At 36.6% G+C, this 26,802-nt stretch overlaps 1 protein-coding gene across 4 annotated transcripts in view; it reads right to left on the bottom strand.

The window, feature by feature from the left end:
* LOC131432923 (mucin-2) overlaps nucleotides 1-26,802 on the bottom strand; it is a 102,466-nt gene that overhangs the window by 15,065 nt on the left and 60,599 nt on the right. For all 4 annotated transcript variants that reach the window (XR_009229994.1, XM_058599518.1, XM_058599519.1 and 1 more), the window contains 3 exons: nucleotides 4,132-4,249; nucleotides 3,373-4,001; nucleotides 2,910-3,033 (listed from right to left, as the gene is read on the bottom strand). Coding sequence is in view for 3 of the 4 variants with exons in the window: in XM_058599518.1 (XP_058455501.1) it covers nucleotides 2,910-3,033; nucleotides 3,373-4,001; nucleotides 4,132-4,249 (871 nt within the window). In the remaining variant the exon portion in view is untranslated. The remainder of the gene's footprint in view (nucleotides 1-2,909; nucleotides 3,034-3,372; nucleotides 4,002-4,131; nucleotides 4,250-26,802) is intronic.

Raw genomic sequence — 26,802 nt, 5'->3', positions numbered from 1 at the left:
TTTCTGCTGAAAATTGCAATTCAAGAAAGGCGAAAATCTTAGTCTAAAACTTTTCCGTTTTTCTTAAAACTGCTCGAGAAAAATTATTTCAGTTTCAGCTTACTACCACTGACACATTTGATTAGCAACAAACACATTCCTATATGGATTTCCTCCTGCAGAAATTATTACGATATCTAGATTTACGTACCTTCTATGAGTAAACCCGCAAAATAGGAACCTTTAATTTTACACGTGAATAGGGAATGTTGTCGTAAAACTATTTATTTTCTGGAAAACTGCTTTTGTAACAGAAAATATCTAGTTTTGTTTATTTTGTGTTGCGCAATCTAATACAGCATTGAAGCAGTGTTGCTAACTTTTTATTAAAGATTTAAAATTTACATTCATAAAATGTAAGCAATTTTCCATTAAACGTTGGTAAAAAATTGATCAAAACTGAAATCTTTACTTTTTAGTCACTACCAGGCGTACCGTAAAATAAATAAAACTACGCACTTTAGCTCAAACCGGTATCCATGAGGTACCAAAACCCCCAAATGAGTAAAATAACGTTTTCCCAAATTGTTTTAAACACTTTTCTTATTCGCCATGTACCAAAGTATTGTTCAATTTAACAGAACACGTAATCGGAGAACTGAGAGCTTTGAAGCGTAAGGCCGATTTGAATACCATCTTCACTCTTCACCTAACAGATGGGTCTATCCAGACATGTTTTAAATTATGTATGACCTAGAAAAAATCATGTTAGCCTATTTCGATAAACGTGATCTCACCGAAAATTTTTCTTTTTTACTCCTTGATGCTGGTCAGAGCTACTTCTGGAGAAACGATCAAGTGACAATTTAGCTAAATCATTTATTATAGTAGTAAGTATATCTAAAAAAAGGGGGGGGGATGGAATGTTTGTAACGGCATAACGGCAAGTGTCTATTAAAAAAGCTCTCAGTCCAATTGTTTTTGTATATCGGAATAATTGCAACTCAGAGATGGTAATACGATTTTTTTATTTATTTTTTTTTGAAAATCAGATATTCATTGCGCAGGTGACCAAAAGGGTGGAAAAGGTTTGTGCCTTTAAATAGGGGTGTTTATTGTAAAATTTATCTTATTTGTCGACAAACGAAGGGGGCCGGAAGGTTTAGACTAGGAGAAAGAGGTATTGAAAAATCAATTTTCATCTCCCCCCATCGACACTTTCTGACAAGCACAGATACTTTCTACACTACTCAGATGGCAGAGAGCTGTAGTAAGTTGACTAACAGAAGAGGAGTTCAATGTGAAATTTATTCGACGAGAAACAATACTTATTGACTAATACAGATACTACTTTCACATCAAAAAAGAATATAAAGTTATTTTGAGGGAGAGGGAGTGTAGGAAATGCCCCAAATATGAAAAGTACAAAGTAAAATAGATCGGGTTTTACGGGAAAATGGAACTTTCTGACCAGTGCTGCAATTTCTAGCAACTAGGTGAGTGTAATATGAGCCTTTAACACTAAATCTCTTCACACATTCCAGACCATGTAATATGAATATTTAAGACTAAATCTTTCACACACCCCAGACCACACGCACTTAACAAAAACCCGTAAAAGCACCCTTCCACGAAAACCCAAAAACCTACATAAAATAAAAACATTACCTACATGAAGGCAACTAAAATATCAACACTTGCTCGTTCTCGTGACCCAGAGAAAGAAACACCGTGGTCATAAAATTCGACTACAGAAACAAGGAAGCATCAAGTTTCAAATCGTTATGTCATCGAAGTTAGTATTATTAGCAAAGAGAGGTAACATTGATCTGAATTGACGAAGAAATCATACAATCAATGTGCATTTTTGTATGTACATTGAGAAAACTGTCGACCCAAGGATGTGAAAATAAGTTTACGACAACTTTTGTATTAACTGAATGATGATTAACAGCCTTTCATTATAAAATAATCAGTATTACGATCTTGATCGATTACGTGGAAATAATGTTGTCATAAGAATTTTTGAAATAAGAAAGAAGTAGCAAGTGTTAACTTTAATTCAAGTACGTTACGAGCACATATAGTTTTTGGAACTCAGAGGTTACTAAGAAGGTATTTTTAGAGAGAACGGTGTTTTAAATGTTCCTTGCAAAAGGAATTAAACATAAAACTGACGCAATTTTACGAGAACATCGTGAAAATTATGATTATTGTTAGATCTGAGATGGGGCATTGGTCGTGCGCAATCTGAACATATACGTAGTATTGTTCTATCGGGTTGCCGTCTAAGTTTTGTTTCACTACAATCTGAGTATTTCAATGGGCAGGAAAATTTGTATAATTTTTTTTTGCGGTCTAGCCTTCACAAAACATTTCCGAGCAACGCCGGGTAATTCGACTAGTGGTCTATAAAATCGCAATAATAATTCGCAAAATTGTTTATATTTTGTAAGGAACTTAGGAGTTATACTCAGTCGCACGATTTTTGTTTGCGGTGGTTTTTTTTATTGTAAAAGTGAAATTTATTCTGTATGTCTAACAATATGTATATAGCGACATTTAAAATGATAATGGAATAGAGATGAGGTAAAAATAATGAACTCGAAGAAGGCAAACAGATGGCTGGGAATATATTAGTGAGGAGTGATGGGTGAGAATATCAAAACTATGTTCGTGTGATAGTTGGATTGTCGGGTTTTATTGATATATTGACGAACTTAAGTCAGAGCTGCACTGACGTTCTTTGCTTAATTGTCCCATATCCTATGGGATTTTAATTATATATGCGATAATTATACTTGGACCAGCAGTGCAACGATCAAATAGAGGTAAAGGCCAAGTTAATAACAATAGCACCCAAACTTTTCATAAACACGTGTACCGGAAAGCTATGTTCGGTGTTAGCTTTGAAAGTGTTTCATACTTACAGAGCTCCGAGTTTCCGTGAAGTTACTGAGGTCGTTAATAGGGAATAACGTTGAATTACGCCCACGTTTTCCTCTTCCTTTTGGCGTCCTTGAATCAAATTCTTCGGTTGGTGAATCACAAAATCTGAAATAAAATTTAAATATTATGTATATACATATATATATATATATATATATATATATATATATATATATATATATATATATATATATATATATATATATATATATATATATATATATATATATATATATATATATATATATATATATATATATATATATATATATATATATATATATATATATATATATATATATATATATATATATATATATATATATATATATATATATATATATATATATATATATATATATATATATATATATATATATATATATATATATATATATATATATATATATGAATAAATAAACATAATGATTGTTTGAAGCATACCGTGGTGGTGCCCAGTCATGTTTCGTACAGTCTATCAAAGTTCCAACGTAGGTTTTACCTCGCCAAGTTACATTTACTACTAACACTCCCCCTTCAGTTTCATGCCATACGATACCTTCTAACGTAACGGACGTACCAGGCTCACATGGCCCAAGACATTCTGGTTCAGTGATTGTACCAATCGATGTTCCTACACATACGTCAACCATATCTTTTGGTTCACCTTTATGGCGTTTGGCTGGTGGTGGACTAGTACTACTTTTTTCCTCTTTTACATTTACAGCCCCTAGTTCCCCAATCATAGACAATGCGTTATTAGACGAATGAGAGCTTCCGGAAGTCAACGCTACGTTGGAACTAGGTGTTAATGACGCTCCTGATGATAGTGCGTTCAACAAGCTTGTTGGTGGTGCTGTCGATTGTAATTGGGATTTCAACACATTATTTCCAGAACTACTGCCAGTACTGGCACTTGCGTTACTGTTGGAACCAGTAACACCATTTCCACCACAACTGCTACCACTAGCTGAGGTAGAGTGCTGCAGGTTGGATATCTGCGAACTGTTGGTGACAGCCGCGGAAGAGATCTGGGACGATGCATGAATCGCGGTTGGTACCACTGGTTTACCCTATTAACACGAAAGAAATAAAAAAGCATAGACGATAATTCATTAAAAACGGCTCTTTGGCAAAATAGTTGCACACATCAGTGCTTTGTTTTTTCTAACATTACAAATAAATGTCTATAAACGGTACTACCTTACTACTGTCCTTGGAGGATGGTGGGCCAGGTGCATTTGGAGTGCTATTACTACTACTACTTAAAGATGAACCCGTATTTGAATTCGAAGAGAATAAACTATTTGAAGAAGTTGTACTGAAACGAAAAAAAAAGTTTATTTGAAATGCATAACATTGTCAGGGGTACGAAATGTGTTCACGTATATCTTTAAGTATCATAATAGTGCTAATTCCTTGTGGTAACTATTCATGCAATGATGTCTATCTTTTTCGTACAATCATAAGTAAACAATAATCACACACACCCACATTACCCCAAACATACACAAATAAACACGCGCTCACAAACGCTTTTTTCCAAAGTTGCGAATTGACATAGACGAATTTGAAGACGAAGATTAGAAAAGGTTCCAAATGCAAGTGATAATTTCTCTCTATTTACTTTCTCTCGCGATTATTACGGTCCAATCAGAAATCCTTCCATCTAATATTTCACATAGGACAATGACAAAAATCATAAACTTTCGATGTGTACTGTAGAATTTATTGGAAATTACTGGAATCTGACAAAATAATTGAAGAAACTGTCATATGCTCTTTTGTAAGGTTCATCGAGATTTGATTTAGAAGCAGGTAGAAGTGACGTGGTTTATTTTATGAATGCGCCTTTCGTTTTGAAGACTTCCCAATTAATATTTCGCGTACGGGACAACTACATCTCAACAAACAATTGAAACATTGAAGAAAATTCAACATGTTAAAATCGTGTGCAAAGTATAATTGAATATTTATTTTGAATGATGATACCATCGTATATATTTTTACCAGAGAAAAGAAAAACTTTTTCAAATTTGTTTTGTTTGATTTCATTGTTCCCAATAATAAAAAACATGTTTTAATCCAGTGGTGTAATGATAATTTTCTCATATATAACAGGGTGGTATTCTATTCAAAATGTTTCTCTTGGATTTTTGAAAGAAACCAAGGGATAGTTTGTGCATTAACTAGTATAACATACAGAATGAAACAGTGCTTTGCTCGCGTAGGACCGGAAGTCGGGTCCAAAATAAATTCAGGAAATCTGTATGGGACCGTAAGACCTTTTATTTGAATCTAAGATTATAGAATCCGGTCAAACCATCGCTGAGAAAAGGATACCCGGAATAGGGTTGTTTAGTTGCTTACTGATAATGGCTATCGATTTGTGTGGTTTTGAGACCAGTTTTTTGTTTCGCCGGTTGAAGTGACGATGTACAATATTTAAGGCCATCGTCCAAGTACCATGCGCGCGGGTGGTTTTAGGAAATTTTCGATAGAAATTTCGAAAAATTTGACAAAACCAAAAACACCTTTGAAATACTTTTATCTATCTACAGGGTGAAAATGACTGGAAAATTCGGAGGATTTTACGAGTCTTATCAAAAATAGCGCTGAAAAAATGAGCTTTTTTTGTAATTTTTCACAATTATTTGAAAAAATAATTCGATGGAATGAAGTTTTTTTTTCAAAAAAAACCTCATGCTGGCAACAAGGATCACATTCGGACACATTTTTGGAAAACCTTTTCACGCTTTTCATGGAAAATCAACGAATTTCATATAACCGATTTCGTGGAAATTTTTGAAATTCGTGGATTTTCTATGAAAAGCGTGAAAAGGTTTTCCAAAAATGTGTCCGAATGTAATCTGTGTATCCATAATAAAGTTTATTTGAAGAAAAAAGTTTATGTCATCGCTTTATTTTTCCAGATAATTGTGAAAGATCACAAAAACACTCATTTTTCAGAGCTAATTTTGATAAGACTCGGAAAATCCTCCGAATTTTCCAGCCATTTTCACCCTGTAGATAGATAAATGTATTTCAAAGGTCTGTATGTTTTTGGTTTTGGCAAATTTTTCGAAATTTTCATCGAACATTTCCTAAAACCACCCGCGCGCATGGTACTTGGACGATGGCCTTAACACACTTTACCTTATAACCGTGAGACCTTTCATTTGAATCTAATCAAAGTCAAAATCGGTTCAGCCATCTCCGAGTAAACCTAGTGAGATTATTTGACACATACACACAGACATTGCTCAGCTCGATGAACTGAGTCGAATGGTATATGACGCAATTTTTCCTAGTCGGGTTTTCGAGTGATTACATAACCTTTCTATATGAGAAAGGCAAAAAAAAGTTATTTCATTAGTGAAGAACTAAATATCGTAAAAAATAATTAAAAATTTTAGATTGAATAGCACGGGTTGCTCTTTTGAGATTAAATAAATGTAAGTGTCCCAGCTCATTTTATTGAAAAAAATACCTAAAAGTAGGCAATTTTAGGTATCTTTTATCATCCGTTTAGAAAGAATGGACGGATTTACAAGAGTCTTAATCTGTGTAATCCGTTTCGACTTTCGTCAGGTTTGTACATACAAAAAAGTATTTAATTCGCCAAGCTGTGGAATGACACTTCATTATATTTATTTATATATATATATATATATATATATATATATATATATATATATATATATATATATATATATATATATATATATATATATATATATATATATATATATATATATATATATATATATATATATATATATATATATATATATATATATATATAAAAGGTGATTTTTTTGAGGTTAGGATTTTCATGCATTAGTATTTGCTCAGATTTTTTGAGGTTATGATTTTCATGCATTATTATTTGCTCAGTATGCTTTGACATTTCATCATGAATAGACTTACTAACGAATGTGAATGAAGCCCGAAAGTGAATGGGCCCTAGAAAAGTTGGCAGAAAATCTCCGCTTTTTTATCGACAAATTTTGTTCAGCGATGAGGCTCATTTCTGGTTGAATGGCTACGTAAATAAGCAAAATTGCCGCATTTGGAGTGAAGAGCAACCAGAAGCCGTTCAAGAACTGCCCATGCATCCCGAAAAATGCACTGTTTGGTGTGGTTTGTACGCTGGTGGAATCATTGGACCGTATTTTTTCAAAGATGCTGTTGGACGCAACGTTACAGTGAATGGCGATCGCTATCGTTCGATGCTAACAAACTTTTTGTTGCCAAAAATGGAAGAACTGAACTTGGTTGACATGTGGTTTCAACAAGATGGCGCTACATGCCACACAGCTCGCGATTCTATGGCCATTTTGAGGGAAAACTTCGGAGAACAATTCATCTCAAGAAATGGACCGGTAAGTTGGCCACCAAGATCATGCGATTTGACGCCTTTAGACTATTTTTTGTGGGGCTACGTCAAGTCTAAAGTCTACAGAAATAAGCCAGTAACTATTCCAGCTTTGGAAGACAACATTTCCGAAGAAATTCGGGCTATTCCGGCCGAAATGCTCGAAAAAGTTGCCCAAAATTGGACTTTCCGAATGGACCACCTAAGACGCAGCCGCGGTCAACATTTAAATGAAATTATCTTCAAAAAGTAAATGTCATGTACCAATCTAACGTTTAAAATAAAGAACCGATGAGATTTTGCAAATTTTATGCGTTTTATTGTTTAAAAAAGTTCTCAAGCTCTTAAAAAATCACCCTGTATATATATATATATATATATATATATATATATATATATATATATATATATATATATATATATATATATATATATATATATATATATATATATATATATATATATATATATATATATATATATATATATATATATATATATATATATATATATATATATATATATATATATATATATATATATATATATATATATATATATATATATATATATATATATATATATATATATATATATATATATATATATATATATATACAGGGTGATTTTTTAAGAGCTTGAGAACTTTTTTAAACAATAAAACGCATAAAATTTGCAAAATCTCATCGGTTCTTTATTTTAAACGTTAGATTGGTACATGACATTTACTTTTTGAAGATAATTTCATTTAAATGTTGACCGCGGCTGCGTCTTAGGTGGTCCATTCGGAAAGTACAATTTTGGGCAACTTTTTCGAGCATTTCGGCCGGAATAGCCCGAATTTCTTCGGAAATGTTGTCTTCCAAAGCTGGAATAGTTACTGGCTTATTTCTGTAGACTTTAGACTTGACGTAGCCCCACAAAAAATAGTCTAAAGGCGTCAAATCGCATGATCTTAGTGGCCAACTTACCGGTCCATTTCTTGAGATGAATTGTTCTCCGAAGTTTTCCCTCAAAATGGCCATAGAATCGCGAGCTGTGTGGCATGTAGCGCCATCTTGTTGAAACCACATGTCAACCAAGTTCAGTTCTTCCATTTTTGGCAACAAAAAGTTTGTTAGCATCGAACGATAGCGATCGCCATTCACTGTAACGTTGCGTCCAACAGCATCTTTGAAAAAATACGGTCCAATGATTCCACCAGCGTACAAACCACACCAAACAGTGCATTTTTCGGGATGCATGAGCAGTTCTTGAACGGCTTCTGGTTGCTCTTCACTCCAAATGCGGCAATTTTGCTTATTTACGTAGCCATTCAACCAGAAATGAGCCTCATCGCTGAACAAAATTTGTCGAATTTGACACATTCCGAACCGAACACTGATTTTGGTAATAAAATTCAATGATTTGCAAGCGTTGCTCGTTAGTAAGTCTATTCATGATGAAATGTCAAAGCATACTGAGCAAATAATAATGCATGAAAATCATAACCTCAAAAAATCTGAGCAAATACTAATGCATGAAAATCCTAACCTCAAAAAAATCACCTTTTATATATAAGTAAGTATTTGGCCGTCTAAGGAAAGAATACTAGATCGTTGAAAAAATTGTTTGGCACGCAACGAGTGTGATTGATTCGTGTGAATATTTCACATGCATACTTGATCCATGAGATTCTTCATTCCGAGCCACGTGCTTAATTGGGTATCCAAATCTCATTGCTTGCCAAATGACTTGGTGTTATGCATATGACTGTTCTAGCTTTGCCTATATACTATTCAAGCCTTACCATAAGCAGAGCAAAAGTTTTGATTTCGTTTACCATTATCATAGGCGTGAGTTAAACAAATGCAATTATTGAACGCATCAATGACACGATTCTGCTGCGGTAACTGCTTCAAAGTAGACGAGAAATTTTTGATAACTTGAAGGTACAGAACAAGCTTTGAGCTAACTTTCTTTCTGCGCTAAAGTTCCTTCAGTTGCGTTGGGTGAGTTTTACACTGAGGACAATTACTTGAAAATGGGCGGCCTAGGATGCTACTCATTAACTTTGAAAGTAGCTGAAGATAAGCCATTCCTTCTTTCCGAAGTTTGGGTTACTTGAGCAATTACCAAATGCAGATCGTAAATATCATTTCTGGATGAAATGATTATATCGTTATAACAGTTAATAACATCAAATGCATCGTTGTTTAATGCGTTAGCTCAAAGGAAAGATGACAGCTGGTATTGTTGGAACTGGCAGCACTGTTAACCATGAAACAATCAACGAAGCGAGTGGCGGCAAGTAGTTAAGCGTGTAGTGGAAAGAACTGTCAGAAACAGTTAATAGAATAAACCGAAAACGAGTATTAAAAAGCTATCTGTGAGGAATTAAAACTTAAACCTAATATTTAATATAATTAAAAATTACAATCTTTAAAATTTTGTTTAAACTTATTGATTGAGCCTAGTTAAAACTTGATAGCTTAAATTTACGAAGAAAGATTATTGTAAATAATTGAAACTTAGGTAAAAATTGAATTCTAACCTACATTTTCCTTGCATAGAGCTAGAAGTTCGCACTAGGTGCAGGAGACTGCGTAAAATTATAAAGGCATACCGATTTATGTGAGTAAAAATTAGAATTATTACTGAAACTTAATCTAAATTAAAAATATATTACAGCTTAAACCTAAAATTGCACTACACTAAAACGGTGGTTTGATTTGCTAAAGAATTTCGGAATCCCCACGTGCCCCGCGTTATTGTTCTACGGAACAGGTATGTTCACTCCACATATTCGCTTCGCTATTACAGAAATATTGCACGTTTTTCATATAATTTTTTTCAAATATTCATTCTCAGAAGCTAACTTATAGCCATTCCCTAATTGTAGACGGAGTACTCAGCCAAATGATGTAGTGACTTAACTAATGATATGATTATTTGACGAATTCAGTGTTCATGTACAAGTTAATGGATACTACATGGAAAAAAGGATTGTTTTAACTATTGAATGTAAAGGATTTTTTTTGAGATTGCAATGCTACATACATTCATTAAAAATGAACATGTAGAATCATCAGACATGAAGATTTTTTTTGACAATCGATCTAAAAAAAATTTTCAACTTCTTTGTATAGACGCCGAACAAAAACTAATCGTACGATATGCGTCAAAATTTGACAGAATGTATATAAAAGTATTGCCAACGTTGAGAGAATAAAAGTTTACCGATTGGACAAGCGCGGGAATTTTAAAATGAAAATTCCGGTTCTTTTTTGATCATAAGGTACACACAAAAATGGAGAAAAATATACACTCACTTTTTTCAGATATGGTTGAACCGATTTTCGCAAACTTAGCGAACTTGAGTTTCGGTAATAAATACTACATGTGGATCACGTTTCTGTCAATCTACAATCTGTAGTGTTTACTACATTTTTTCGGTAGGTAGCTCTAGAGGTTGTTACTCGTAAATCTATTGATATGCACTGAGCAAACTTATTATAATAATTATTTTTCTAACATATCATGTCTGTGACACGTATGATGACAATAATCTTGTTTGTGAAAGGCATACGGCTTCGAAATAAATTTCATATGACGCACTAATGAAAACTACGATAACTAAACTGACGATATTTATAATGTATTTCGTATGACAAATTTAAGTGTGTTTGCGTAGTGTATACAGCTGGGATTTAAATTTCATACGAAGTGATGGCAAACATTATGAAAAGTGACAGTGAAGATTATAAGGTTTATGTGAAGCGATATTGAATATTATAAAAAAGTTGGAAGAAGTTTATTACGTGTAATTACCATCAACTAGTTTGTAAAATACGTGCGATTTTGTTATAATTTTCATACGACGAGCTAATGAACTTTATAAGCAGTCCTTGAGTGAAAAAAGCATACGCTCAGTATTTGAAAAGTAAAATGGCATTAGAAACAAAGTTACTGCCGGATCTCGAAGTCCCTGCGACAGCGTTGGCTGCATTTGAAGGTAATTTTACTTAGATCAAGATTCCAAAATAATATCACAATCATTGTATTATACAGAGTGTGGCGTAGATACGGTGGCATTAATAACTTGGCCACGAGAGAAAATCGAACAAGCGCTTTCTCGTGCCGAAGCAACGTGGAATTTCCATGTAATATGAACGTGGATATCGGAATGGCGTGAAAGAAACGTGTCATTATTAAGAGAATCATTTTACAGAATCTATCAAACGTAGTAATTGTTGATCAAGAGGACATTGCCCTGAACGAGGAGAAGGAAATCAAAACTGAAATTCTTGAAGCGACCAATTATCTTACATTTGAAAACAATCCATCGCGTGATACTGGCGAAATCGAAGATTTGAACCCTTTGAAAACGAAAAACACCGGAGAAGGTTGTAGTCAACAACAAAGTGAACAGGATACATCTGAAACAGAGCTTGACAGTAACATTGAACTTGATGCGATCAAAGACGTCGGGGTACTGTCACCGGATGTATTAAGGAATCAGCTTAAGCAATCTATCTTTGGAGCGGCGCTTATTCGAAAGGCGGATGATTTAGCATTGTCTTCAGAGGTACAGAAATTTGTCACAGACGTTGTGGCAATATACCATCTCTCCAGAAAACGGAAGCCTACAACAGAGTAACTATCGGAGTATGCGTCGGCTGTCGTGAAATTGTTTAAGAAGGAGTAAAAGGTATGCAGAGTGATATTATCACAGTATTTATTTATTATAGTTTCATTTTATTTGTGCACATGACACATATTATATCCCGAAGAAAAGAAACCCCGGCGGAAAAATATAGTCGAATCAACTATATCAGACAAAGCGATCGAAAAAAAAATTAAAATTTGAAGAGAGTCGTCAATCAGCGTCATCTGGAGTTTCAGAGGCCCCCACTACAGAAATCATCAAAGCAATTTCGTCGTTGCAGCTAAACCGTCAACCACGGGCGAGTGTCATGACTCATTGGAAAATAACCTTTCCGGACGAAAACCATTCCTTAAAGACAAACGGAAACTGCCTAAGCTTTTCAATGAATATCCACATTTTGGATATGAATTTGGGTATCAGCTGGTAAGTTTGGTTGGTATAAATTGTTTAAGAGAAATCTACTATCTACTAGTTGGATATCGATTATCAGTTGCTTGGATTTGGAAATCCATTAGAAAATGAAAAAAGTGGGAAAATTTGTTAGACCCGATTCCCGCTACATCGCAAAAAATGGAAAAGATTTATCAGTTATAGAATTTTTGTCTATTATAACCGATACTGAACATTCTTTGGATTGGTAAAATAGTTTTAAGCAATTATATTAAAAAGTTACAGAGAGTTGTATGTTTTATTTCAACTTCATGATTTTTTCTTAACATATATTTCAGATACTCGTTTACTCGCAACTCTGAGAGGACTAAACACACTGCTGATACCTGTAAAAGCTGCTAATGATTTCAAACCTACCATAACTACAGAACGAAGCGACACTTTTTGCATTGTAAAATCAAAGGAAGACGCTTTTGAAGAGTTGAAGAAGATAAACAGTTTTGAGTCAGAAAAAATTGGTGCTATGAAATTAATAGTCATGGGAGAATGTAATATCTTTCCAGTGTGAGAGTGCGTTAATGGTTTTGGAAATATTCATTATGTGCTACCCAATGTAGTGAGAGAATTAGACGTTCTAGTGAAACTTTCGTTGGTGCTCGGACTACCCACGTCAAAAGTATCCAAACTGGTTTGTGAATTCATATTGAAATTTGTATATGGTGCTGAAAAAAACAGTAACTACGTTTCAATGAAAAATTTGATTAAATTTATTCAATAATGTACGTTAAATGCTGCATAACAAACATTCTTGGCACATCTCGAAGAACATCGACCACCATCAAAGTTTGAGTATCGTTGTCCGTTTCCTGGATGTCCTCAGCTTTTCATCAAGACCTACTCTTTTAAGCGTCATTTCAAGCAACACATTTTTCCACCAACTGAAGAACCAATATCGGAATCATCGAACACTAGTAAATTAATCGTAAAAAACCGTTATTCTTTATATGAAGATGTTGAAATGGAAAGTGATAATATAAATAATATCAAAGTTAATATTACAGATATGCAAGCATTGTTTTTAGAATTCACTCTCTTTGCACAAAAGGGACAAATTTCTCAAGGCAAGATGTCCGTGATGTACAAAGGGTAACCCAAAATATATGTGCAAAATTCGCCGACTGCATTGAATCATTGGATATAAAAATTAACAAACCTGAAATAGATTTTTGTTTGGAATCTTGTTTAAATTTAATGAAGTCATCATTTCAAATGATAAACACAGAATATAAATTTTTTAGTTTTGAATGATCGAGGAATTTTTGAACCTTCAACAATAATTGTACTATACTCATTCAGTAAAAACCATTCAAGCGAAGAGGTTGTGTTTCGATTGTACTGGCTCGTGAGTTAACGGCTGCTACCGAGACAATTCTAAGCTTCAGGTAGTTAAACTGCCCATAGCAAACGCAATATTCGGGGCGTTTCCCGACTGGAAAGCTAGCAACGAAGGCCATCCCGTTCATACGCACAGAGGTGTAGAAACACAGAGGTGCGAGAGCATAGAAGTGACGAGTCACAGAGGTGCCATCGCATAAAGGTGCGAAGACGAAGGGGTGCAAAGGCACAAAGGTGCTAAAGCAACCCAGTGCTGATCTACCAGGTACCAGAATTTGTACGCTGCGTAGGATCAAAAGAGAAGGCATATATCGCGAGGTGCTACACTGCAAGCATCGCATTTGATCGCCGCCAAGAGCAAAAGCACTGTACCTGGGATCAGGTACAGGCAGCACAGCAAGTGCAGTGGTGTTCACAACGACGGCAGAGCAACTGAGGTAGCAGTAAACGACAGAAGACTGCCAATTGGAAACAGCAGAAGACTGCCAATTGGAAATCGTTGGAAGAGCTTCACGTCGTTCTTCACGATAAAGGAACTGAGACATCAGCTACAAGGTAGATTTAATTTAATTTATTTTTTATTTCTTATATCTGAAATTTTACTAAACATAAGTTTTTATTTTGGTATTATTAATTTACAAAAAAAATTAATGTAATGGATGATCTCATGGAAGATCATCCGAATCCGATTCCGGATACTAGTAAGAGTTTAAATACTCCGAGGGCTAAACATTATCCACAGGGTACCACTGGGCCATGGATAGTCTATCTTCGAAAAAAAGAAAAGATTTTAAATTTGAAGCAAATTACCAAGGATTTGACATCACATTTCTCTGAAGTTAAAGAAATATGTAAAGTTAAAAGAGATAAAATTCGAGTTGTTGTCAACGACTTGAAACAGGCGAACGAAATTGCAACCTGTAAATTATTTTCTGTTGAATATCGAGTTTACATTCCATCGAAGGAGGTGGAAATTGACGGTGTTGTGACTGAAGCAAGTCTGACGGCCGATGATTTACTTAAAAATGGAGTTGGTCGTTTTAAAAACTCCATGCTTGAGGGAGTTAAGATACTCGAGTGCAAGCAATTGTACTCAGCATCTATTGTCGATGGAAAAAAGTCGTATCGTCCCTCAGATTCGTTTCGTGTAACATTTGCCGGATCTGCGTTGCCTAGCCATGTCTATATCGATAAAATTCGTCTTCCTGTTCGGCTTTTCGTACCGCATGTTATGAATTGCACGAACTGTAAAAAATTCGGGCATACAGCTACTTACTGTAGTAATAAGTCCAAATGTATCAAATTTCAAGGGCCTCATAAGGATAATCTTTGCGATAAAGATGTAGAAAAATGTGTTTATTGTGGAGAGAGACCTCATGATGATCTTTCAGTATGCGCTGCATTTAAGTTGCGTAAAGACAAAATGAAGCTTTCTTTAAAAGCACGGTCTAAGCGCACATATGCAGAAATGCTTAAAACGGTTATACATATCTCCCCCTTGGAAACCGAAAACGGTTTTTCAAATCTTATGGAGCCAGAGGAATCTGACTCCGACGTAAATAGTGAAGATACCTCGTTTGTCACTCCTCAAGGGTCTGTTAAGAGGAGATTAACAAACCACAAAATACCTAAAAAGACACCTAAAATTACATCTTCAAAAAAAGATCCCCGTGTTAAAGCTAAAAAGCCAAATTTAAAACCAAAAACTGTGCCTCCTGATTTGTCAAATTCACAAACCAATCCAGGAACTAGCTCAAGAAAAGACAATAATCCAGTGGGCTCCGTTTCACATTCACCAACAGGATTACTTAAGTTTTCGGAAATTGTAGAATGGATTTTCGCAGCATTCAATATTTCTGAACCTCTAAAGACTATCATAATGGCATTCCTTCCAATAGCTAGAACTTTTTTGAAACAGTTATCAGCTCAATGGCCAGTTCTTTCAGGTTTTGTATCATTTGATGGATAATTTATCATCCGCCGCAAATGATTCAATCACTGTTCTGCAGTGGAATTGTCGAAGCATCATGCCAAAACTTGATTCATTTAAAGTTTTGTTGCATAGTCAAAAATGTGATGTATTTGCTTTGTGCGAAACATGGCTTACATCAAATATAGCTTTAAATTTTACTGACTTTAACATTATACGTCTCGATAGAGACTCTCCGTATGGTGGAGTGCTTTTAGGAATTAAGAAATGTTATTCCTTTTATAGATTAAATATTCCTTCGACTTCTAGTATAGAAGTTGTTGCTTGTCAAATAAACATTAAAGGAAAGGACATTTGCATTGCTTCAGTATCTATTCCTCCAAGAGCTCAAGTTGGACAACGACAGCTTAATGAAATTGTCGAAGCCCTTCCTGCTCCACGTTTGATTTTAGGAGATTTCAATTCGCACGGAATGATGTGGGGTTCCGTTTACAATGATAGCAGATCATCCTTAATATATAATATTTGCGACAATTTTAGCATGACGGTACTAAATATGGGTAGCATGACACGGATCCCAAGACCTCCTGCACGTCCAAGTGCATTAGATTTATCTCTTTGCTCGACTTCAATTCGACTAGATTGCACCTGGAAAGTATTTCCTGATTTACACGGTAGTGATCATTTACCAATCTTCATCCCCATTAGCAGTAACAAAGGCATTGCTAATTCAGTTAATATTCCATATGATTTGACAAAAAATATTGACTGGATTAAATACCAAAGTAATATTTCAAGTGCCTTAACTTCAATGGAAGAGCTCCCCCCACTTGAAGAATATGACTTCCTCGTTTGTTCGACTCTGGAGGCCGCAGAACAAGCCCAAACCAAACGATTTCTTGGTCCATCGTCTAACAGAAGGCCTCCAAACCCTTGGTGGGACAAAGAGTGCTCAGATGCTAAGCACGCGAAACAAAATGCCTTCAAGACGTTTTTAAAACGAGGAGGAGGAACTCCTCAGAATTTTGAAAAATTCTTGACTTTAGAAACCAAGTACAAGAGCATACTTCGGGCCAAGAAACGTAGCTATTGGAGACATTTTGTCGAAGGTTTGTCAAGAGAAACCTCAATGAGCACTCTTTGGAATACGGCCAGACGAATGAGGAATCGTAACGTAGGAAATGAGAGTGAGGAATACTCGAACCGATGGATATTTGATTTTGCGAGGAAAGTTTGTCCAGATTCTGTTCCTACGCATAGCATTATTAGGGAATCTTTTTCAAATAATGGTTCCATTGATAGCCCCTTTTCAATGATGGAATTTTCCATAGCACTCATGTCTTGTAACAATAACGCTCCTGGGTTGGACAGAATTAAATTCAACTTGGTGAAGAATCTGCCCGACCTCGCAAAAAGACGTTTGTTGGAATTGTTCAACAAGCTTCTTGAGCAAAATATTGTTCCACCTGACTGGAGGCAAGTGAAAGTTATCGCCATTCAAAAGCCGGGGAAACCAGCTTCCAATCACAACTCATATAGACCCATCGCGATGTTGTCCTGCATCAGAAAATTGTTCGAAAAAATTATTCTACGACGTCTCGACACTTGGGTCGAGACGAACGGTTTGTTGTCAGATACTCAGTTTGGCTTCCGTAGAAATAAAGGGACGAATGATTGCCTTGCATTACTTTCGTCTGACATCCAAATTGCCTTCGCTCAAAAGCAACAAATGGCATCTGTATTTTTAGACATTAAAGGAGCATTTGATTCAGTTTCCATTGATGTTCTTTCAGACAAGCTTCACCAACATGGACTTCCACCGGTTATAAATAATTATTTGCACAACCTTTTGTCAGAGAAACGCATGCATTTTTCACATGGCGATTTGGTAACATTCAGAATTAGCTACATGGGTCTACCGCAAGGCTCTTGCCTCAGTCCGCTCCTCTATAATTTTTACGTGAATGACATTGACAGCTGTCTAGTATCCCCATGTACACTAAGACAATTGGCAGATGATGGCGTAGTTTCAGTTACTGGACCCAAAGCTATTGATCTGCAAAAACCATTGCAAGATACCTTAGATAACTTGTCCGTTTGGGCTGTCCATCTGGGTATCGAATTCTCTGCGGAGAAAACAGAGCTGGTCGTCTTTTCAAGAAAGCATGATCCCGCGCAGCTTCAGCTTCATATGATGGAAAGAATGATCCAACAGGTTTTGACTTTCAAATACCTCGGGGTGTGGTTTGATTCCAAATGCACGTGGGGAGGACACATTAGGTTTCTGATAACAAAATGCCAACAAAGAGTAAATTTTCTTCGAACAATAACCGGATCTTGGTGGGGTGCTCATCCGGAAGATCTAATAAAATTGTATCAGACAACGATACTTTCAGTGATGGAATATGGATGCGTTTGCTTTCGTTCCGCTGCAAACTCTCATATTATCAAATTAGAGCGAATTCAATATCGTTGTTTGCGAATTGCTTTAGGCTGCATGCATTCGACACACACAATGAGTCTTGAAGTTCTGGCGGGAGTTCTTCCATTGAAGGATCGTTTTTGGGAGCTTTCGTCGCGACTACTAATAAGATGCGAGGTACTGAATCCCCTAGTTATTAATAACTTCAAAGGCTATTTGAGCTTCAATCTCAAACAAGATTCATGCCTGTATATTTTAACCATATGTCACAGGAAATCAACCCTTCAAGATATATTCCTATCCGTGTCAGCCTCCTAAATGTCCCTGACTCAACTTTATTTTTCGACACATCTATGCAGCGCGAAGTGCGTGGAATTCCGGAACACCTACGCTCGTTGGAAATCCCAAAAATATTTACAAGTAAGTTCAGGCATATCGACTCTGAGAAAATGTTTTACACGGACGGATCGCGAATTGAAGAAGCGACAGGGTTTGGTATGTTCAACAATAATGTTTCGGTCTCCTTTAGGCTTCAAGAACCTGCATCTGTTTATATAGCAGAGTTAGCAGCAGTTCATTATAGTTTGAGTGTAATCGTCACATTATCTCCAAACCATTATTTTCTTTTCACAGATAGTCTGAGTGCAATTGAAGCCATTCGCTCAAAGGCTGCTGGCAAAAATGAACCTTTTTTCTTGGGCAAAATAAAACAGTGCCTGAACGTCATATTGAATAATAATTATCAAATCACAATAGTTTGGGTCCCGGCTCATTGCTCCATTCCAGGCAATGAAAGAGCCGATATTTTAGCCAAACGTGGTGCTATTGAGGGTGAAATTTATGAGAGACCAATTGCTTTCAATGAATTCTACAGCGCGTCTCGCCAAAGAACACTTGCCAGCTGGCAAGCTTCTTGGGATAAAGATGATCTGGGTCGGTGGATGCACTCAATTATTCCTAAAATATCGACAAAGGCATGGTTCAGGGGATTGGATGTGAGTAGAGATTTCATTCGTGTGATGTCCAGACTCATGTCCAATCACTACACGTTAGATGCACATCTCCTTCGAATTGGACTTTCCGAGACTAATCATTGTGCTTGTGGCGAAGGTTACCGCGATATTGACCATGTTGTTTGGACATGCGTGGAGTATCGTGATGTCAGATCTCAACTAATAAATTCCTTGCGTACCCAAGGTAGACTATCCAATGTCCCAGTTCGCGACATTCTTGCTTGTCGTGACGTTCCTTACATGAAACTTCTTTATTATTTCATTAAGTCCATTGGAGTTCCAATTTAAATTTTATTTTATGTTAGATTGTTTTCTCTTCCATGAGTTCAACCAATAGCCAGCTATCTTATATTAAATAAAAGTGATGAACTGATACAAACAAACCTGAAATAGTTATAAGATCATGTACAAAATAAATGTATTTCATTTAATGTAATTTATAATAGCAACTCGCTTGATAAAAACAGTGTTTAGATTAACTAATGAATACCAACATACTAATAGGATATTCGAAATGTATTAGGTTTAAAGTACTATGTATTGTAGATGCCACGGCGAAGAAAAACTTATGTATATTGCCTATGAAATAAACGTATTTATGAAAAAAAAATGTACTATACAATGGTATGTGCACAAACGTAGCTGATCCAGAGAAAGAAAGCCGTAATCCTTATCTAGTATTGAATCCCATCCATTTTCAAATCAAAAAGTTTTTCGAACCAAAGAGTTTACTATATAGAACCATTGAACGTATAAAACTTTTAGAGCAGTCATCGGAAAAATGTCATTACGTAAATGGTAGGGTGTGGAAAGATATCAAAGAGAAGTATTCCAGTAGACAAGACCAAAGCTATCTTATCCCTCTATATGAATATGAAATTAACGATGTTCATGGACCCCACAATGAAGTAGATTCTGTCTGCGGAATATATTGCTCTTTTCCTGTTCTACCGGAGGAATATGCATCAAAGTTGTGTAACATTTTTGTTGCTGGTGTTGTACGAAAAATGACTATTCAAAATATAGGAGTTCAACAATTAATAGAAACACTAATAGAACCTTTCCAAACCTTAGAAAGAGATGGAATTATAATGAAATGTTAAGATGTCGAAGTTAAGGTTAGGTGTATTCTCTGATTGTTCCAGGAAGATAATTTAGGGGTACATACATTACTCTCTGTTCGGCAGTTTCAACGCAAGATACTACTGTAGATTCTGCCGAAAACCGAGGCATGAAATGCAAAAAGCTTATGAAGAATGTGCCATTTGCTTGCGAGCTATCAATAATTATAACAAAGATATTGAAATCAATAAGCCTTATGAAACAGGAATAACGGGCCGATCAAAGTTCAACGATTTACCTTCTTTTCACGTAATCAATAATACGAGTGTAGATGCAATGTATGATTTGTTTTGCGGAGGAGTCTGTAAAAACGGACGTCCCGAACGAATTTGATATTACACTTAGGTGTAATATCAAAGAAGTGTTTTGCAAATAGCATTAACTTTACGTCTGCCTAGCGGTTTATGTTGAACCGTCAGGTCGGAGGTAGCAGTTCAACATAAACTGCTACGCACTGATGAGTCTAAGACGAAACGTAAAATCAAGTGAAATTGGTTATGTGCACCTAGCATAAATTAGGGGGTAAAAGCTCTTTACCTCTCAAACATACCAAAATCTGTACGGCTAGTAAGCCGAAACTTGTTAAAAAAAACTTATAAAACCGATACACTGAAGAAGGATGTAAGTAACATTCCGAAATACGCGTATCTGTATTGTAACGTTTGTTATGCTCCATTAAAGTATAGTGACTTTGTGAAAGTGTAATAACGTGACAGTGAAATAGTGGAATTAAATGGTACAAAAAAGTGCAACTGTTGAATACATTCCACTAACAGCTCCAGGTGACAAATAGTGTTATAAGAGGTCTTCTTATCTAGGATGCCAGTTCGTTGATACTGCCTCCGGTAGATATTTCGAAGTCGGATGAGTTTCTTGGTGACACTGTCAATTTGAAGAGAGGAACTCGGCATATGTTGTACTGGAACCGTCCTATCACGAGCGACTGGGTTGAATGCTGGAAGGAAGATAGGGCCGCATCGATTTCCATCGGGGAATCTAGTGGCAAATCTATATTAATAAGTTGGTCGGCGATTTGTTGAAATTGGACCCAGTCGGTGCGATAATAGTTCCCCCGAGGTTAAATAGGCACTGTTTCTGGTGAAGATCTCAATGTCAATATTACTGGAAAGTGGTGGAAAGAGAGCTCGTTGAAGACAACCGGAGAGCTGTCTATGGCAATGTTGCTGATGAATATATCCAAAATGGAATGAACTCCCGATCTGGAAAGTCGCGTTGGTTGATCCGGAGCGAGGATGTTGTACTGTCCAGCTTCGTAATCTTCGGCAAGTACGAATCCGTTTCGATTCTGTCTTTTGTTTTCCCACAGCTCATGCCGTACGTTCAGGTCCCCAGCAATGAATTTGTTCTGTCGTCGAGTGAGCATATCCAGATCTCGCTTCAATGATGCACACGTACCATCTCGAAGATTTGTTGGTTTGGGGCAGTACGCTGCAATGATGATGATGAGTCCCATCGTCATTGTAATTTCAATTCCGATGGTTTCTATGAGTTGCAATTTAAAGGCAGGCAGAAACCTGTGCTAAATGGATCGTTTAATGGCAATGGAAACTTCCCCTTCTCTGGTAGTTGTCCTGCCGAGCCTGTGAATAAAAATAGAAATTTCAGGTTTAAGATGAGTTTCAGTTAAAATAGCAATATCGGCATTCTTCTCTTGAAGAAAGTCGGACAATTCAGCAGTTTTGCTTCTGCGTGAGTAAGCATTCCAATTTACTACAACCAACTCATTATATTGCATATTCCATGTTAAATTTGCCTAAGGCGTTGATTTGATCTAACCGCGTTCTGCAGTTTCGTAGTTTTGTTGTCATTGTTTCCAAAATGACGATCAGTTGTTCAGCAGAGAATAAGTCACCAGTCATCCTTTGCTTGTGGTTGAATATTGCCCCATCCAGGAAAGATTTTGGAGGAAGAATCTTTTTGTGATCCAGCGGCTGAATCTTTTGGATTGCTGTGAGGGAGTAACGGCAAATTTGGAATATCCCTCTTCGGTGGGAGCCGTGGCAAATCAATTTCATCCTTCTGTGGAACATTCTTGGGTGTTGATTGTTTGCGGGACGCCTGTTATCGAGTTTTTGTGAAATCAGCACGTTTGGGACACGATTTGCTAGTAGTTGGATGGTCGCCATCACAGTTCACACATTTTACAGCGAAGTCATTTAGTTGGCAATCGTTGGTATTGTGTGATTCGGCACATTTCCCGCATCGACTTTTCATGTGGCAATTCCTCGCTCCATTGCCGTAGTTCAAACAGTTCGTGCACTGTGTGACATCCCGATGTACCGGTTTATACTTTTGCATTTGATGATTATATGGAATAACGATTTTATCGTTTTCAGTTGACTCATGGTGATGAAGCCCTTCTCCAGATGAACCAAGTACAGTTGATCTCGATACTTTCGATTGTCCGTGTTGTGTCGTTTCCTTTTAAACACCATCACAGGCTTTAGTCGAGCCTCCGACAGTGCCTGCTTTAGGTCGGCTTCCATCATGTCGGGTAGTCCTCGAAGTACAACCTTCATAGGTTTGTTACCGGCAATATTGTGTGTGAAGCATTCCACTTTTGTCTGCTTCAGATAACATTCCACTGCTTTGTAGTGGTTCAAAGCCGGAACAGTTATTTTGTAGCCTTCAGTACATAAACGGATTGTTGCTGTAGTCCTTTGCTGATCAGCGTGTTGAAATCCGAGCGTAGAGTCGGTTGGAAGCCACTCAGGTAGAAAGGCGGTATTTTTTCCTTCTTCTGCAGTTCCTCTTCGACATCAACTGGCAGATTAGCTTATTGGTTGTTATTCAGCAAACGATCGTTTACCTGTACATCACTTGGCTTCAGACGCTTAGCATCCTTTGGATCCTTCTCGGATCTATGGCGCGTTTTACCCATAGCTTGGGTAGGTAGGCAGCTGCGAATAAAAGATAAAACAGAATCGAAATTAGTCGTTGTAGGTTATTCGTCTATCCACAGCGAGTCTTAGATGACTAATAACTCGCTCTCATGATGCGTGCACACTTTTTATATAACAGTGGTGTATATGTGTGGAAGAGAAGAGCTCTCGGTGATGTTGTCAGTGCGAGAGGAGAAATTATACTTGCTCTTCGTCACACAGAGGAGATGGACATCTCTGTTCCTGACAGCAATGGAGAGAGCGAATGAAAGAAAAGACTCAAAACAACTGGTACCATAACCAGAATTCAAAAATATATACGTTCATGGAAAATGTACCATTATACTGAATAGAGGATCAGAACAGAAACAACAGATAATAGTTTCAACAGACTTCGCAGCCGATTCATAGCATGGCTTCTATTACATAGCTAATGCTACGATCCTATTAACACAAAAAAGATAATAACTTTCTACTTATTCGAAGATGACAATGAAAGTCAATTAGAATAGAATATATTGGCAGTGATTTTAGGCCCACTAATTTATTTTAACAGGGTTTTATTCGATAAGGAAATTCGACCGCGCTCTATCATGCGTGCATACATTTACATAAATTTCATCTCATCGGTGTGAAGGATCTGGTGAACTACCGTCAAAGATACCGAAAATACTGGAATGTTTTCTTGTCTTCAATTGTTCTTTTGAAGGAGAATCCATGCATGCTATTAAATTCAGGCATATACATGGTAAGCAAGTTAGTCAATACATATACATATAACCTCATGTTAGTCAATCATAATTACTTCTGATTCATAGTTCTCTTGTAATAGTAATCACTAACAATAACGATTAAACTGGGATATATTTTTAGTGTGAAGGATTCAAAAATCTATTACGAATCAATGAATCTGTTTTACAAGCCAACAAAACGAGTGGTAATGCCACTGCGCTCTATCACTGAAAATATTTCTGGTTTCTATGTGTCGGTTTTTCTTGTTATGGTTTTGTGCGACGATTCAGTCAACTCAAGCGATTGAAATTTTGCGCGCCTTTTTTGAGACTACATTTTACCTTAAGGTCCCGGGTTGATAGTTCAATGCATATGGTACTGATCTTATAACCCAGTTGTTGTATATTCGAACCCTGATCTGGAAGGGTTTTCAGTGTCAGTAGGATCGTAGCACTAGCCATGCAACGGTTCTATACGCTAAGTATCGGCTGCGAAGTCTGTTGAAACAGAAGGACAAATTCCACAAAAGGAATGTAATACCAAAGTAAAGGGTAATGGAAAAAAGCACGATCACACCACTTGGTGGATTAAAACAATAATATATAATTATGTTTCTCGCAAAATGTAACTAGCAAAATTGCATTTGAATGCTGTGTACAGGAATTCGTAGGGCCGTATCTGGCAAAATCTACTCTATAAATGTCGCAAATACAACGTATCTACTCACACATAATCTTTTTATTGACTTTAGAGCAGAATACGACATAGAAGTATACGCGATCCGCTATGACATATTATGCACGAATAGGGTTTTTCGATTAAACTGACGCGATTGGTCAAAGCAATCAATGATTTGTTACGCCCTCGAGTCTCTTCAAATTTCGCAAAGGCAAAGACATCATAGTGAGTAAAACTAAAATTACCACATAATGAATTAACGGCTATAGTTAGCGAAATGTTTTCTTCAGTAAAAATACCACAGATTACATACTATACAATACTGCCCAAGACAAAAACTGATTATTAGGTCTGTCTTTATACCCGTACTGGAACTGAAACATGCTTGTCCATTCCCACAAAACCGCGTCAGTATCCCATAGAATTTTGCAGCAGACACCAACAAAAAGAATTTTTTACTATAAGGCCGCAAAATAATTAAAGGCCTGAAATTACAGTTTTGGACCACTGTGCAGTGGGAGTAATGATATCGAACATCTGCCTAAAATGTTCAAAAGCTGACTACCGTTTGTACCAGTTTACTTTCCGTACTTTGAGTTTTTCTCCTTTATATATTAAACAAAGACGTAATTCTACGTCAAAAATGATTTTAAATTTGGCTCAAAAATGTTCAGTCATTTTGGTTTTGGTACCTCGTGGGTACCGATTTGTGCAGAAGTGCACATGACTGTTTTGATTATTTTACGTTTCGCATTCAGCTCATCAGTGCATTAGCAGATTATGTTGACTGCTAATGCCACCTCGCGGATCAACATAAACCGCTAAGCAGACGTAAAGTCATTGCTATTTACAACGCACTTATTTACACCGAAGTGCTATGTCTATCCTGACGTCCCAGGCGAAAACGAATTTACGACTTTATGGCCGCAAACATATTTTAGTCATTTTGGTTTTGGTACCTCGTGGGTACCGATTTGTGCAGAAGTGCACATGACTGTTTTGATTATTTTACGTTTCGCATTCAGCTCATCAGTGCATTAGCAGATTATGTTGACTGCTAATGCCACCTCGCGGATCAACATAATCCGCTAAGCAGACGTAAAGTCATTGCTATTTACAACGCACTTATTTACACCGAAGTGCAGGCGAAAACGAATTTACGACTTTATGGCCGCAAACATATTTTAGTCATTTTGGTACCTCGTGGGTACAAATCGGTACCCACGAGGTACCAAAACCAAAATGACTAAAATATGTTTGCGGCCATAAAGTCGTAAATTCGTTTTCGCCTGGGACGTCAGGATAGACATAGCACTTCGGTGTAAATAAGTGCGTTGTAAATAGCAATGACTTTACGTCTGCTTAGCGGATTATGTTGATCCGCGAGGTGGCATTAGCAGTCAACATAATCTGCTAATGCACTGATGAGCTGAATGCGAAACGTAAAATAATCAAAACAGTCATGTGCACTTCTGCACAAATCGGTACCCACGAGGTACCAACACCAAAATGACTAAAATATGTTTGCGGCCATAAAGTCGTAAATTCGTTTTCGCCTGGGACGTCAGGATAGACATAGCACTTCGGTGTAAATAAGTGCGTTGTAAATAGCAATGACTTTACGTCTGCTTAGCGGATTATGTTGATCCGCGAGGTGGCATTAGCAGTCAACATAATCTGCTAATGCACTGATGAGCTGAATCAAAAATGTTTCAATTTGAATGTTATGTTAGTGCAAGGCAGATAAGCGAAGCAGATTTAACTCGAAAATAAATCACAACAGCTTCATTCCGTCGTAGGTTACAATGAAGATCGACCCTGAACCCCTTGCTAGTCCAGCGGGGCATATATTTTTCAAAGGACTGCTAGTCAGGCTTCCCAGCAGTACTGCTTTTTAACGACAGCCACCACAAGGCAGCATCAAATGTCTAATGTCTAGTGCTCGCATGCATAAATGAATACTGTCCCTGAGACACTCTCTAGTCATCAGTTTGATTTTTTTGTGAGTTTACCGGTCGGGCAGCTGAATAGCGCAATTTCTAAACCGGGCCCATTTATGGATCCAGGATATACAATTTCAGTTTCTCACCAGACGAACTAGTCTATGTTGTCCAACTGAACACTGGCGTTGGCCAGGGATTATGCATTGATCCTTTCACCATGTGCAAATGCGTTGCTGAATTATTTGAAGAAGATATTAAATAGAAATTATACTTACTATAAAATGGCTTGATGGTGTACTTAATCTACAATCATGGAAGTG

Source organism: Malaya genurostris, chromosome 2, assembly GCF_030247185.1.
Source record: "Malaya genurostris strain Urasoe2022 chromosome 2, Malgen_1.1, whole genome shotgun sequence".
Taxonomy (NCBI): Eukaryota; Metazoa; Arthropoda; class Insecta; order Diptera; family Culicidae; genus Malaya; species Malaya genurostris.
This window is presented reverse-complemented; position numbering and strand designations above follow the sequence as displayed.